The 14,362-nt window shown below is 54.0% G+C and overlaps 1 protein-coding gene across 3 annotated transcripts; it reads right to left on the reverse strand.

Moving 5' to 3' along the window:
• Nucleotides 1–392: 392 nt before the first annotated feature.
• gsk3ab (glycogen synthase kinase 3 alpha b) lies at nucleotides 393–14,313 on the reverse strand. Of its 3 annotated transcripts, none has more exons than XM_088905393.1 (11): nucleotides 14,236–14,313; nucleotides 13,250–13,982; nucleotides 10,644–10,831; nucleotides 10,061–10,144; nucleotides 9,686–9,796; nucleotides 9,362–9,492; nucleotides 8,320–8,524; nucleotides 8,138–8,233; nucleotides 6,897–7,083; nucleotides 6,347–6,424; nucleotides 393–3,893 (listed from the first exon to the last, which is right to left on the reverse strand). In XM_088905393.1, the coding sequence occupies exons 2-11, from the start codon at nucleotides 13,422–13,424 to the stop codon at nucleotides 3,817–3,819; spliced, it is 1,332 nt and encodes a 443-aa protein (XP_088761519.1). In that variant the 5' UTR covers nucleotides 13,425–13,982; nucleotides 14,236–14,313; the 3' UTR covers nucleotides 393–3,816. The 3 variants fall into 3 exon arrangements, with proteins under 3 accessions (XP_088761519.1, XP_088761520.1, XP_088761518.1); XM_088905394.1 differs by having other exon boundaries at nucleotides 393–3,890; nucleotides 14,232–14,310; XM_088905392.1 differs by having other exon boundaries at nucleotides 14,232–14,310.
• Between the last annotated feature and the right edge of the window lie 49 nt (nucleotides 14,314–14,362).

Genomic DNA, 14,362 nt, shown 5'->3' on the forward strand with positions numbered 1-14,362 from the left:
GTCACAATGAAAGCCTACAACCTTTCAGAAATTGGTGATACAATGGAGAACTGTGAACCTGCTGAATTGTACTCCTCATTTAATAGCAATTGTAAAGTCACTGCTCCCAGCTGGACAGTCCTGGTAACAGACACTCCCACCTGGACAAGCCTGGTGTCAGACACTCAAGTAATTAATAGTCCAGGGCTGTGATCCTCTCGATGGAGTCAGTGCTGTGGTCACCAGCACTCATCCCACCACAGAGTCCCAGGAAACATGGGAGCACAGTCATCACACAGCTTGGGGGCGACAGCGACACAGTGACCTGGTGCACCAGCATTAACACGCAGGGCTAAGAACAGCAGGCACGATTCAGGACAACAGACACAGCACTGGACTGAAAGGAGCCGAGACAGTTTCATGACTTTATTAACGAGAGTTTAATTATTTTAGACCAACAGATTGAACAGAACTCTCCCTCCCTCCCTCCCTCGCTCGCTCTCCATCTCTGCCCCCCCCCCCCCCCCCCGGCACAGCTCCACTACCAGAAGTGACCACAGGAAATTAAAAACCACAGTACAGACACGCGGACAAACAAAAGCACATTTCAAATTCCGGCTTCATTTTGACCAGGAACCCGGTGTTAAAGAGTTATTGTCCACTGTGAGGAACATACTGCAGCACTAACACTGATTAAGACTCCCAGTGCACAGCAGTCTGATCTGCTCCAGGTGATACAGGGCTCTTGTATCAGAATCTCAACCAGGGGCTGCAGATTTCAAGCTGTTTGCTTATTGGGAGTCAGTCTGCGTGATGTGGGGGTCTGAAGAATATCGACCGCAGCCGTGGTTCTGTCAGCACAGCGTGCACGAGAGTGGCGGGGGTGGGAGTCTTTAAAATAAGACCACGTGACTGTGGGACACTGCCCTCCTCGAACCAGGGTTGTCCAACAGAGTCCGGTGGGGCCCCCGGCACAGAGGACCGTCCCTTCCGGAGCCGGGATGCCGCAGGTCTCCAAGTGAAACGCACCTCTCGCCGAGAATCCCCCTGGAGCTGTCCGGTGGGGGAAGGAGGGAGAGAGGGAGAGAGAGAGAGAAAGAAAGAAAGAGAGAGAGAAAGAGAGAGAGCCGCAACCTCACAGTCTGTACAGGGAGCCGCAGGAAGAAACACCGCAACAACAACGACAACCGAAGTATTTCTAACCACAACAAAAACGAGGAAGGCGGAAGTGGGTATTTACAGCGCTCGCCGGGAGGAGGGGGGCAGGGGGCCTGTGCGGCGCAGGCCAGGGGCTCTCAGCATCACGGCCTCTTCCTCCCCGAAGGAAGCAGGCAGCACAGCTGGGAGAAGAGATCCGTCCGCCTCCGGGCAGGAGCGGGCCCGACGAGGGGGCGGGGGGCCGCACTCCCGCCCCGGCCTCTCTCTCTCCCCGACAGCAGGACCTCGCTCCGCGCACGCACGCACGCACGCACGCACGAGGCGACGGGCTCCAGCCGGAGCGTGGAGGGGTGGGGGGGCGCCTGAGGACGGGAGAGAGAAAGTGCGACTCTGCCGATCCCCTGGAATCGCCAAGCCTGTTCTCAACCCCGGGACATTCATGGAGGAAAGGGGGCCCCCCCCCCGTCCCCAATCGGCCTACTGTCACAACTCGGGTCGCCCCTGATCAAAAGCAAGCTCCCCTGCTCGTTGTCCCTTCCACACCACACCAGGAGCAAGGGATCTGGAGGGGGGGAGGGGGGTGACCTGACCCAGGCTCCCGCTCCAAAGCTGTCTGATCCACTCACAGTGTTACCAGCTGCTAGGCTCCGGCAGACTGCACCCTTATGTACGCAGAAAAGGAAAACTTGGCCCTGTTTCGTACTCGCACAGAGCGATACCTGCTCATCTAGCGATCTAGAAATACCCAGCCTTTTCAGTGAGGCTCCTAGCAGCTGGCGAGACATGGATCAGCTGGCGTGTATGCGCAGGGTGACCAGGCGACACGGAGCGGATCAGACTGCTGTGCCCTGGGAGTCCGAATGGCAGCACTGCAAAACCTGGAGTGGATCAGACTGCTGTGCACCGGGAGTGCGAATGGCAGCACTGCACAAAACGTGGAGCGGATCAGACTGCTGTGCAAAGGGAGTGTGTTCTGTACCTCTGACACCCCAAACATTTCTTTCATCTGCTCCACTCTTGCTACATGTGAAGACGCCCATCTACTGTTAAAAAGCTGCTTCTTTTAATAATATTTTAGCCTTGGCCCACTGTCTGAGTCGGGGCTCACTCCACTCCCAGGTTCTGGAGCTGACGCAGCAGAATCTGGAACGTATCTCAGATTTAAAAGGTCCCTCCTGAAATATTAAGACTTTGTCTCGAGATGAGAGCGCGCTTGAGGAAATTTAGCAGCAGGCTGCTCTTCCACCAAACAGCCACAAGAGGCCACTCAAGCTACAGAACGCAGGCAGAGAGGAATTGGAAAATAAAAATTTCAATGCAACAAAATTTAGAGAAATGCACAAATTCTTCCCTGTTAAAATGTGAAGAATTAAAAACAAGCAAAAAAAGAAAAACTCCGATATTTAGATGAACTTTTTAATTTAATAAAAATATAAAACCACAGCCCTTCGTAGTTTACAACCAGATTAAATTCACTTGTTCAGCCTCGACTTGAAAGGTTCATTTTTAAAAGGACGATGGAAATAAGAGAGCTAAAAAGGAACCGAACAGAAAAAATCTGAAATGCGTTTGAACTGTGATGCCCGAGTCGATTAGACCAAATACCAATGCACAGAGCTGTCAGACTCCCAGTGCACAGCAGTCTGATCCGCTCCAGGTGTGACAGTGCTGTCAGACTCCCAGTGCACAGCAGTCTGACCTGTCCCAGGGCTCATCGGCTCCAAGCTCTGGTACAAACTGTACTGATGAAGACAGGAAAGCAAAGTCTCGTCTTAGTTTCACATCCCCACAGTCTGTCTACGCTGTTGAGCGACTCAACAGAGACACTGACCGGAGTCCCCCCCAGCACAAGAGCTTGCAGGCTGTAAAACCTGGGGGTGGACCAGACTGCTGTGCACTGGGAGCTCGACACCAGCTGTGGGTGTCTTCTGGGTTTCCAAACCAGCAAAAACAAAAATGCCTTTTCTCCCCGGTTATAAAAAAAAATAAAATAAAATAAAAAAAGAAATCAACCCCTAATCTAAATATTAAAATAAATAGCTGTGTTTATAAAAAGAAATTAAAAAAATAATAAAATAAATTGTAGAAGATAAAGACAACCCGCCTATTTCTCAGTCTGGCAGCAACCTATATCGCCATCATCGCTATTACTATCAGCACATTATTACCGTTGATGTTATTACTCCAATTATTGTCAGAAGCACCCCGACACTGACAGAGCACCCTGAGCCTCCGCAGGCTAGACCGGACTCACTCCACGGCGGTATCTACCAACACAGCAAAACCAGGACTGGATCAGTGTGCTGTGCAATGGGAGCCCGATGAGAATCTCAGCTGGAAGCGAATGTTACTGACCAATGTAGCACGCGGTCAGGTCAGTCCAGTCCAGTCAAAACCTGGGGCGGCTCGGACTGCTCCGTCAGTGTCAGTGCAGATAAAGCTGGATCCTAGGCCTCTATTCTAACAATAAAAACTAATGTCAAATGTTAACATTAAGAGCACTAGAGATGTATTTCTGGATTCTGAGCTTGTGAATGGCGATTGCAGTCGGCAGGGACCGAGTGTGCCTCTAAGAGTTTTTCATGGTGCCTCCTACTGCCAGAGCCAGGGAGGGGGGGGGGGGGGGGGGTCGTGACGGACAGATGGGACACAGTGACGGACAGATGGGTGGACGGGGGTTCAGGTGCTGTTGTTGAGAGGTCCTGGTGCCGAGCTGGTCTGACCCGCACTGCTGTCTGACACCACACTGCCCTCTGCTGGAGAGATACAGAGACCGCACTTAGATACAGACAGCTCTTACAGAGGTAGGTGACACCTGTCACACTGTACACAGGCTCCCTACCTGACTACCTGTCACGCCTGCACTCAGGCTCCCTACCTGACTACCTGCCTGTCACACCTGCACACAGGCTCCCTACCTGCCTACCTGCCTGTCACACCTGCACACAGGCTCCCTACCTGCCTACCTGCCTGTCACACCTGTACACAGGCTCCCTACCTGACTACCTGCCTGTCACACCTGTACACAGGCTCCCTACCTGCCTGCCTGTCACACCTGCACACAGGCTCCCTACCTGACTACCTGCCTGTCACACCTGCACACAGGCTCCCTACCTGACTACCTGCCTGTCACACCTGCACACAGGCTCCCTACCTGCCTACCTGCCTGTCACACCTGTACACAGGCTCCCTACCTGACTACCTGCCTGTCACACCTGTACACAGGCTCCCTACCTGACTACCTGTCACGCCTGCACACAGGCTCCCTACCTGACTACCTGCCTGTCACACCTGCACACAGGCTCCCTACCTGACTACCTGCCTGTCACAACTGCACACAGGCTCCCTACCTGACTACCTGTCACGCCTGCACACAGGCTCCCTACCTGACTACCTGCCTGTCACACCTGCACACAGGCTCCCTACCTGACTACCTGCCTGTCACACCTGTACACAGGCTCCCTACCTGACTACCTGTCACGCCTGCACACAGGCTCCCTACCTGCCTACCTGCCTGTCACACCTGCACACAGGCTCCCTACCTGACTACCTGCCTGTCACAACTGCACACAGGCTCCCTACCTGACTACCTGCCTGTCACACCTGCACACAGGCTCCCTACCTGCCTGCCACACCTGCACACAGGCTCCCTACCTGCCTACCTGCCTGTCACACCTGCACACAGGCTCCCTACCTGCCTACCTGCCTGCCACACCTGCACACAGGCTCCCTACCTGCCTACCTGCCTGTCACACCTGCACACAGGCTCCCTACCTGCCTACCTGCCTGTCACACCTGTACACAGGCTCCCTACCTGACTACCTGCCTGTCACACCTGTACACAGGCTCCCTACCTGACTACCTGCCTGTCACACCTGCACACAGGCTCCCTACCTGACTACCTGCCTGTCACACCTGCACACAGGCTCCCTACCTGCCTACCTGCCTGTCACACCTGTACACAGGCTCCCTACCTGACTACCTGTCACGCCTGCACACAGGCTCCCTACCTGACTACCTGCCTGTCACACCTGCACACAGGCTCCCTACCTGACTACCTGCCTGTCACACCTGCACACAGGCTCCCTACCTGCCTACCTGCCTGTCACACCTGTACACAGGCTCCCTACCTGACTACCTGCCTGTCACACCTGTACACAGGCTCCCTACCTGACTACCTGTCACGCCTGCACACAGGCTCCCTACCTGACTACCTGCCTGTCACACCTGCACACAGGCTCCCTACCTGACTACCTGCCTGTCACACCTGTACACAGGCTCCCTACCTGACTACCTGTCACGCCTGCACACAGGCTCCCTACCTGACTACCTGCCTGTCACACCTGCACACAGGCTCCCTACCTGACTACCTGCCTGTCACGCCTGCACACAGGCTCCCTACCTGCCTACCTGCCTGTCACACCTGCACACAGGCTCCCTACCTGACTACCTGCCTGTCACAACTGCACACAGGCTCCCTACCTGACTACCTGCCTGTCACACCTGCACACAGGCTCCCTACCTGCCTGCCACACCTGCACACAGGCTCCCTACCTGCCTACCTGCCTGTCACACCTGCACACAGGCTCCCTACCTGCCTACCTGCCTGCCACACCTGCACACAGGCTCCCTACCTGCCTACCTGCCTGTCACACCTGCACACAGGCTCCCTACCTGCCTACCTGCCTGTCACACCTGTACACAGGCTCCCTACCTGACTACCTGCCTGTCACACCTGTACACAGGCTCCCTACCTGACTACCTGCCTGTCACACCTGCACACAGGCTCCCTACCTGACTACCTGCCTGTCACACCTGCACACAGGCTCCCTACCTGCCTACCTGCCTGTCACACCTGCACACAGGCTCCCTACCTGCCTACCTGCCTGTCACACCTGCACACAGGCTCCCTACCTGACTACCTGCCTGTCACACCTGCACACAGGCTCCCTACCTGACTACCTGCCTGTCACACCTGTACACAGGCTCCCTACCTGACTACCTGCCTGTCACACCTGTACACAGGCTCCCTACCTGACTACCTGCCTGTCACACCTGTACACAGGCTCCCTACCTGACTACCTGCCTGTCACACCTGCACACAGGCTCCCTACCTGACTACCTGCCTGTCACACCTGTACACAGGTTCCCTACCTGACCACCTCCCTAACTGGCACCGACAGACAGATACTGACATTTGGAAACGTACCGTGTGAAGTGGGCGTGTTTTGTGTGCGAGCATGTGGAGGAATGAGTGTGGAGTTCAACTGCGGTTGGATTGACAACTCTGAGAGAAAGAAAGAGAGAAACAGGTTAAAACTCTAGTGAGACTGGACAGACAACAGGGACAGGGAGAGAGAGAGACAGGTGTACACTCCAGTGAGACTGGACAGACAACAGGGACAGGGAGAGAGAGAGACAGGTGTACACTCCAGTGAGACTGGACAGACAACAGGGACAGGGAGAGAGAGAGACAGGTGTACACTCCAGTGAGACTGGACAGACAACAGGGCCAGAGAGAGAGAGAGACAGGTGTACACTCCAGTGAGACTGGACAGACAACAGGGCCAGAGAGAGAGACAGGTGTACACTCCAGTGAGACTGGACAGACAACAGGGCCAGAGAGAGAGACAGGTATACACTCCAGTGAGACTGGACAGACAACAGGGATAAAGAGAGAGATGGGTGAACACGACACTGAGCACTGAGGTCATACAGAGAGAGGACAGACAGGACAGATGAGCTTTAATCAGACTGACCGACGGGGCTGAAGTTGAACAGATGGGGCAGCTCGCGACCATTGGGCAGTCGTGTTGAAGATTCACGTAGCTCATCGAAGAACGCATGAGCACACGCCTCCAGCGGGGACAGCCGCGTCACTGGCGTGTACTCCAGCAGCCGAGAGCACAGAGCAATAGCTTCAGGGGGGGTACGGGGCTTAAAAACCTGAGAGAGAGAGGGGTTAATACAGACACATTGACTGGACACTCCAGTACATTAACACTGCACTGAGAGAGAGAGGGGTTCATACAGACACACTGACTGGACACTCCAGTACATTAACACTGCACTGAGAAAGAGGGGTTAATACAGACACACTGACTGGACACTCCAGTACATTAACACTGCACTGAGAGAGAGGGGTTAATACAGACACACTGACTGGACACTCCAGTACATTAACACTGCACTGAGAGAGAGAGGGGTTAATACAGACACACTGACTGGACACTCCAGTACATTAACACTGCACTGAGAGAGAGAGGGGTTAATACAGACACACTGACTGGACACTCCAGTACATTAACACTGCACTGAGAGAGAGAGGGGTTAATACAGACACACTGACTGGACACTCCAGTACATTAACACTGCACTGAGAGAGAGGGGTTAATACAGACACACTGACTGGACACTCCAGTACATTAACACTGCACTGAGAGAGAGAGGGGTTAATACAGACACACTGACTGGACACTCCAGTACATTAACACTGCACTGAGAGAGAGGGGGGTTAATACAGACACACTGACTGGACACTCCAGTACATTAACACTGCACTGAGAGAGAGGGGTTAATACAGACACACTGACTGGACACTCCAGTACATTAACACTGCACTGAGAGAGAGAGGGGTTAATACAGACACACTGACTGGACACTCCAGTACATTAACACTGCACTGAGAGAGAGAGGGGTTAATACAGACACACTGACTGAACACTCCAGTACATTAACACTGCACTGAGAGAGAGAGGGGTTCATACAGACACACTGACTGGACACTCCAGTACATTAACACCGCACTGAGAGAGAGAGGGGTTAATACAGACACACTGACTGGACACTCCAGTACATTAACACTGCACTGAGAGAGAGAGGGGTTAATACACACACACTGACTGGACACTCCAGTACATTAACACTGCACTGAGAGAGAGGGGTTAATACAGACACTGACTGGACGCTCCAGTACATTAACAGGAGAAGGGGTCCGTACCTTTGTCCAGGGGTGAGCTTTGATCTGTGGGAATTTGAACTCTGTATAGTTGGGGTTCATCTCCCTGATCTGTTCCCGTGTGGGGGTCCCCAGAACCTGAGAGCGAAGGGGAAAAAAGACGTCGTCAGACCCCGCCAGAGGGGCAGAGCCCCCGACCGGCCCCGGGCGCCCCCTGCCCTGACCTTGATGATCTCCACCAGCTGGTCCACGCCGCTGTCCCCGGGGAAGATGGGCTGCCCCAGCAGCAGCTCCGCCAGCACGCAGCCGGCCGACCAGATGTCGATGTTGGAGGTGTAGTCGGTGGCGCCGAAGATGAGCTCCGGGGCGCGGTAATACCGGGAGCAGATGTAGGAGACATTGGGCTCACCACGGACAAGCTGCTTCGCACTGAGACCGAGAGAGCGAGACAGGAGAGGGTCAGCGCCCGGGGGAGTGAGACAGGGACCGGGAGAGCGAGACAGGAGAGGGTCAGCGCCCGGAGGAGTGAGACAGAGACCGAGAGAGTGAGACAGGAGAGGGTCAGATACTGGGAGAGTGAGACAGGAGAGGGTCAGCGCCCGGAGGAGTGAGACAGGAGAGGGTCAGCGCCCGGAGGAGTGAGACAGGAGAGGGTCAGACACTGGGAGAGTGAGACAGGAGAGGGTCAGCGCCCGGAGGAGTGAGACAGGAGAGGGTCAGACACTGGGAGAGTGAGACAGGAGAGGGTCAGCGACCGGAAGAGTGAGACAGGAGAGGGTCAGACACTGGGAGAGTGAGACAGGAGAGGGTCAGCGACCGGAGGAGTGAGACAGGAGACGGTCAGACACTGGGAGAGTGAGACAGGGGAGGGTCAGTGCCCGGAGGAGTGAGACAGGAGAGGGTCAGACACTGGGAGAGTGAGACAGGAGAGGGTCAGCGCCCGGGGGAGTGAGACAGGAGAGGGTCAGACACTGGGAGAGTGAGACAGGAGAGGGTCAGCGACCGGAGGAGTGAGACAGGAGACGGTCAGACACTGGGAGAGTGAGACAGGGGAGGGTCAGTGCCCGGAGGAGTGAGACAGGAGAGGGTCAGCGCCCGGGGGAGCGAGACAGGAGAGACATCAGAGCGCAGAGGGGCAGGATCTAGTAAGAATCAGAAAGGTAGTGAGATAATAAAGCCAACATGACGGTCAGCTACAGTCCAGGTCCTGGAACTGGACAAAGACGGCTGACCACGAGCTGACGACAGAGACCCCCGCTCCCCTACCTGCCGAAGTCGCAGAGCTTGAGGACAGCCGTGTCGGGGTCGACCAGCAGGTTCTGGGGCTTGATGTCCCTGTGACACACGCCCTGGGAATGGATATAGGCCAGGCTGCGGAACAGCTGGTACATGTACACCTGCAACACGGCCAAGGGCAGAGGTCAGGCACAGCGAAGACGGACGTCTCGGCTGCTATACCACAGCGCACAAACGCCGCCAACCGACTCTGCCCACCGAGAGACGGACACACACCGAGGAAGAGCAGCAAACCAGTGAAGAGGAGAGAGAGAGAGAGAGAGAGAGAGAGAGAGAGAGAGGGGGGGAGCTCACCTTGACGTACAGGATGGGGATGGTCTGCTTGGCCTTGTGAAAGTGCCGCGCCACCCTGTACACTGTCTCAGGAACATAGTCCAGAACCAGGTTCAGGTACACCTCATCCTTCTGAGAGTGAGAGAGAGAGAGAGAGAGGGGTTAATACAGACACACTGACTGGACACTCCAGTACATTAACACTGCACTGAGAGAGAGAGGGGTTAATACAGACACACTGACTGGACACTCCAGTACATTAACACTGCACTGAGAGAGAGAGGGGTTAATACAGACACACTGACTGGACACTCCAGTACATTAACACTGCACTGAGAGAGAGAGAGGGGTTAATACAGACACACTGACAGCGGTGGTGTGTGACAAGGACGGTACCTTCTCTCCGCTGGAGTAGAAGAAGTAGCGCAGACGCACAATGTTGCAGTGATCCAGCTTCCTCATGATCTGTAGCTCCCGATTCTGAGAGCGAGAGGGACAGTGTTACCATGGCAACACACTACTGTTGTACCAGCTCTGTACTCATACTGGTGTGTGACGTACAATACAGTCCTATAGTGGTGTTCCACTGGTGTGTTATGTACAATACAGTACTACACTGGAGTTCGACTGGTGTGTGACGTACAATACAGTCCTATACTGGTGTTCGACTGGTGTGTGATGTACAATACAGTCCTACACTGGAGTTCCACTGGTGTGTGACGTACAATACAGTCCTACACTGTAGTTCCACTGGTGTGTGACGTACAATACAGTACTACACTGGAGTTACCCTGGTCTATGATGTGTAATACAGTACTACACTGGAGTTACGCTATACTGTGACGTACAATACAGTACTATACTAGAGTTACGCTATACTGTGACGTACAATACAGTACTATACTAGAGTTACACTATTCTGTGACGTACAATACAGTACTACACTGGAGCAGGTAAACAGGTCTGGAGTCTTGAGTACCTTGAACCTCTTGTCCTGTAGCACTTTCTTGATGGCCACCATCTCAGCGCTGTCCAGCAGCCGGGCCTGGTACACCACACCGAACGACCCATTGCCAATCACCTTGATGTCCGTGTACGACACTTCCTGAGGGCGGTCCGGCCCCTGGCCGGGTGTGGCCACTACCGTTGTCACTTTGCTGCTGTCCCCTGGGAAACAAACAGCCCCGGACATCAGTTCCTACATCGGACTATTCTTCGTGAAGTGGTGTAACTTCCCAGATGACTCCTGGTAAGGAAATACCCTCAAAACATATTCCCACCTCAGTCTATAATTATTTTATGTACCTTCTTTCCTGACAAACACATGCTGAAACAGCAGATCCTACGGTTTTCTGTAATACTGTGACCTTCCCTCTGTGCCCTGAGAAACAGCTCCTCAAGCACACACACAGCTCTGCGCCTTCGCAGCCGATGTGCTGATATACATCACATTCACAGAACACAGCCTCAGTGTTTCATGCATTCTGCTCTGGATACGGCTGTCAGACACATAGAGAAATTCTTATAATAATACGACTGGAATCGTAAAGCCCAGGGCTGATGGACAGTGGGTATATATTGAGGTTCAGAGACATCTTGTACTGTACTAACAGATCCGAATAACTCAAAAGTTCTGATTCACCATCATCAGCTCAGGTGTGGGAAAAAAATTACAACATCTCTCCCGCTCACTCCGCCTCATCAACCTGAGGTGACGGACACACCTTCTAAAAACCTCCATTCGTCATCAGGTCAGTACATTCAAAGTGTCAAGACTGCACTTTAGACTCAGTCCAGCTCATCACACTATAGTATCTTCACACTAACACTCCTTCATCATCATCAGAGCTGTAGAGTAACTGTAGAGACACTCAGTCCAGCTCATCTGTATCTTCACATTAACACTCCTTCATCATCATCAGAGCTGTAGAGTAACTGTAAAGACACTCACTCCAGCTCATCTGTATCTTCACACTAACACTCCTTCATCATCATCAGAGCTGTAGAGTAACTGTAGAGACACTCAGTCCAGCTCATCTGTATCTTCACACTAACACTCCTTCATCATCAGAGCTGTAGAGTAACTGTAGAGACACTCAGTCCAGCTCATCTGTATCTTCACACTGACACTCCTTCATCATCATCAGAGCTATAGAGTAACTGTAGAGACACTCAGTCCAGCTCATCTGTATCTTCACACTGACACTCCTTCATCATCATCAGAGCTGTAGAGTAACTGTAGAGACACTCAGTCCAGCTCATCTGTATCTTCACACTGACACTCCTTCATCATCATCAGAGCTGTAGAGTAACTGTAGAGACACTCAGTCCAGCTCATCTGTATCTTCACACTAACACTCCTTCATCATCAGAGCTGTAGAGTAACTGTAGAGACACTCAGTCCAGCTTATCTGTATCTTCACACTAACACTCCTTCATCATCATCAGAGCTGTAGAGTAACTGTAGAGATACTCAGTCCAGCTCATCTGTATCTTCACACTAACACTCCTTCATCATCATCAGAGCTGTAGAGTCACTGTAGAGACACTCAGTCCAGCTCATCTGTATCTGCACACTAACACTCCTTCATCATCATCAGAGCTGTAGAGTCACTGTAGAGACACTCAGTCCAGCTCCTCTGTATCTTCACACTAACACTCCTTCATCATCATCAGAGCTGTAGAGTCACTGTAGAGACACTCAGTCCAGCTCCTCTGTATCTTCACACTAACACTCCTTCATCATCATCAGAGCTGTAGAGTCACTGTAGAGACACTCAGTCCAGCTCATCTGTATCTTCACACTAACACTCCTTCATCATCATCAGAGCTGTAGAGTAACTGTAGAGACACTCAGTCCAGCTCATCTGTATCTTCACACTAACACTCCGAAAGCGAGATTCAGATCAATCACTTGACTGCTGTTCTGAAAGAGCACCCAGACCGACGCATCCACAACGATCTTCGTCCCAGGATCGACACAATGCGCGGAGGGACTGAATCGCTCCTCTGAAGTATTTAAAACCCTGAGGGCTTCCGTCACAGAGCGACATCACCCAGGACGTGGATCCTGACCCCAGAGCAGCCAGTGACAGGTAGCATGTGCAGGGGCTGCTTCTGATGTCCGACTGCGGCCACAGGTACCGTCTCCCCCCCCCGCCCTCAACAAGAGCACCTGGGCTCGGACCGGAACAGCCGAAACACGCCGGTGCCTGTGTGGTGCATCAGAGCCGCGGCTGGCCCGGGTCTTTCGCCCCTGTCAGATCCGCCCCGGTCCCCCCCACCCCAGCTAGCCGGCGAATAGTCTCAGGCAGCCGGCAGACCCAGCCCCAGCCCACCCCAGCCGGCCTCAGCCCCAATCCCAGCCTGCCCCCGACTCTCCCGGCTCGCCCTGCTCCCCTGCCTTCGCCCGAGGCCTCTTCCCGTCTCCTCCCGGGATCCGGTCTTTCCCTCACCGCCGCAGCCGAGCCCCCACACCCCCGCCGCGTCCGCCCGCCAGACACCCCCGTCAGCCTCGGCCCTCGGCCCCGACGCCGACGCCGAGTAGAGAGAGAGAGAGAGAGAGGGACGGCGGCTCTAACTCACTGCCCAGCTTCAGGTTTCCGAAACCGGCGGAGCCCGACCCCGAGGCCTGCGAAGCCCCGGACTTTCCTGCGGCGTTCACCCCGGCAGCGCCCGATCCGGCAGCGCCTGAGCCGGCTCCAGGTGCCCCCGGCGGCTCGGCGAACGAGCTGGTCCTGGGCCGCCCGCTGCCGCTCATGTCTTTGTGTGAGGGTGTCGGGGCAGGGGAGGTCGGGGTTCGCTGGATGGGGCCAGGCGGGCGGCGGGTGTCCTTATTTTCTTTTTGTCTTTAAAAATCCTCCACAGAGAGAGACAGCATTTAAACCGTTTCGCCGAGCGCCGCACTGCTCGCTCTCTCTCTCTCCCCCCCGTCTCTGTCTGGGCTACTACAGATCTGACGCAGGGCGACGCACCGGCTGGCCGCTTTGCCTCCTGGGAAATGGAGTTCCTCGGCAGGGCACCGCCGCCCGACTGCAGCGCCGGTCCTGGCCAGAAGAACTACAACGTCCAGGCACCCGTTTCCTTGCTCGGACGGAGCCCGAGCTCGGCTCGGATTTGAATACAAAAGGAAATATCAGCAGGGTTGGGGAGGAGGGGAGAAGCGTTTGAGGACTACAGATACCAGACATCCGAGGAGCTACCTTTGTTGTTTGTTTGTTTTTTACCCAAAGGTATCTTTCATTTTCGTGTGGAGAAATAAGCTGCAGAAATCGCACTCCTCTGTCGACACAGATGAATCATGGGAAAACGAGTTCTCCTTTGAAAATAAATAAAAATGAAAATGTCAATCAGACTGCGTGTAGTTACATTTCTGTGTTTCTTAGATATAATGCTCTGCATAGAGTTTGAAACTTTCCTTCAGAAATGTCTTTATTTTAGTCTCAACACAGAACTTTCTGATCTTTTATTGAATTTTCTTGCTCTTTCTGTATTAAACCCGTTCGATCCTTCGGGGAGGCTGTTTTTGTTGATTCCCCCCTCCCCTTTCCCTCTCTTTCCTCCTCACCCACTTTTATGAGCTGTCCCGCTTGGCTTGTTGTCGCTTCCTTGACTTTTTCAGCGGCTCCATGGCGGCGGCGGCCCCGAGCCCGCCCCCCGGCCGTGACGTCACCCGCAAGCCCCTTATCCGCCCCGCAG

This window comes from Atractosteus spatula, chromosome 25, assembly GCF_055471065.1.
Source record: "Atractosteus spatula isolate fAtrSpa1 chromosome 25, fAtrSpa1.hap1, whole genome shotgun sequence".
In the NCBI taxonomy this organism is placed as follows: domain Eukaryota; kingdom Metazoa; phylum Chordata; class Actinopteri; order Semionotiformes; family Lepisosteidae; genus Atractosteus; species Atractosteus spatula.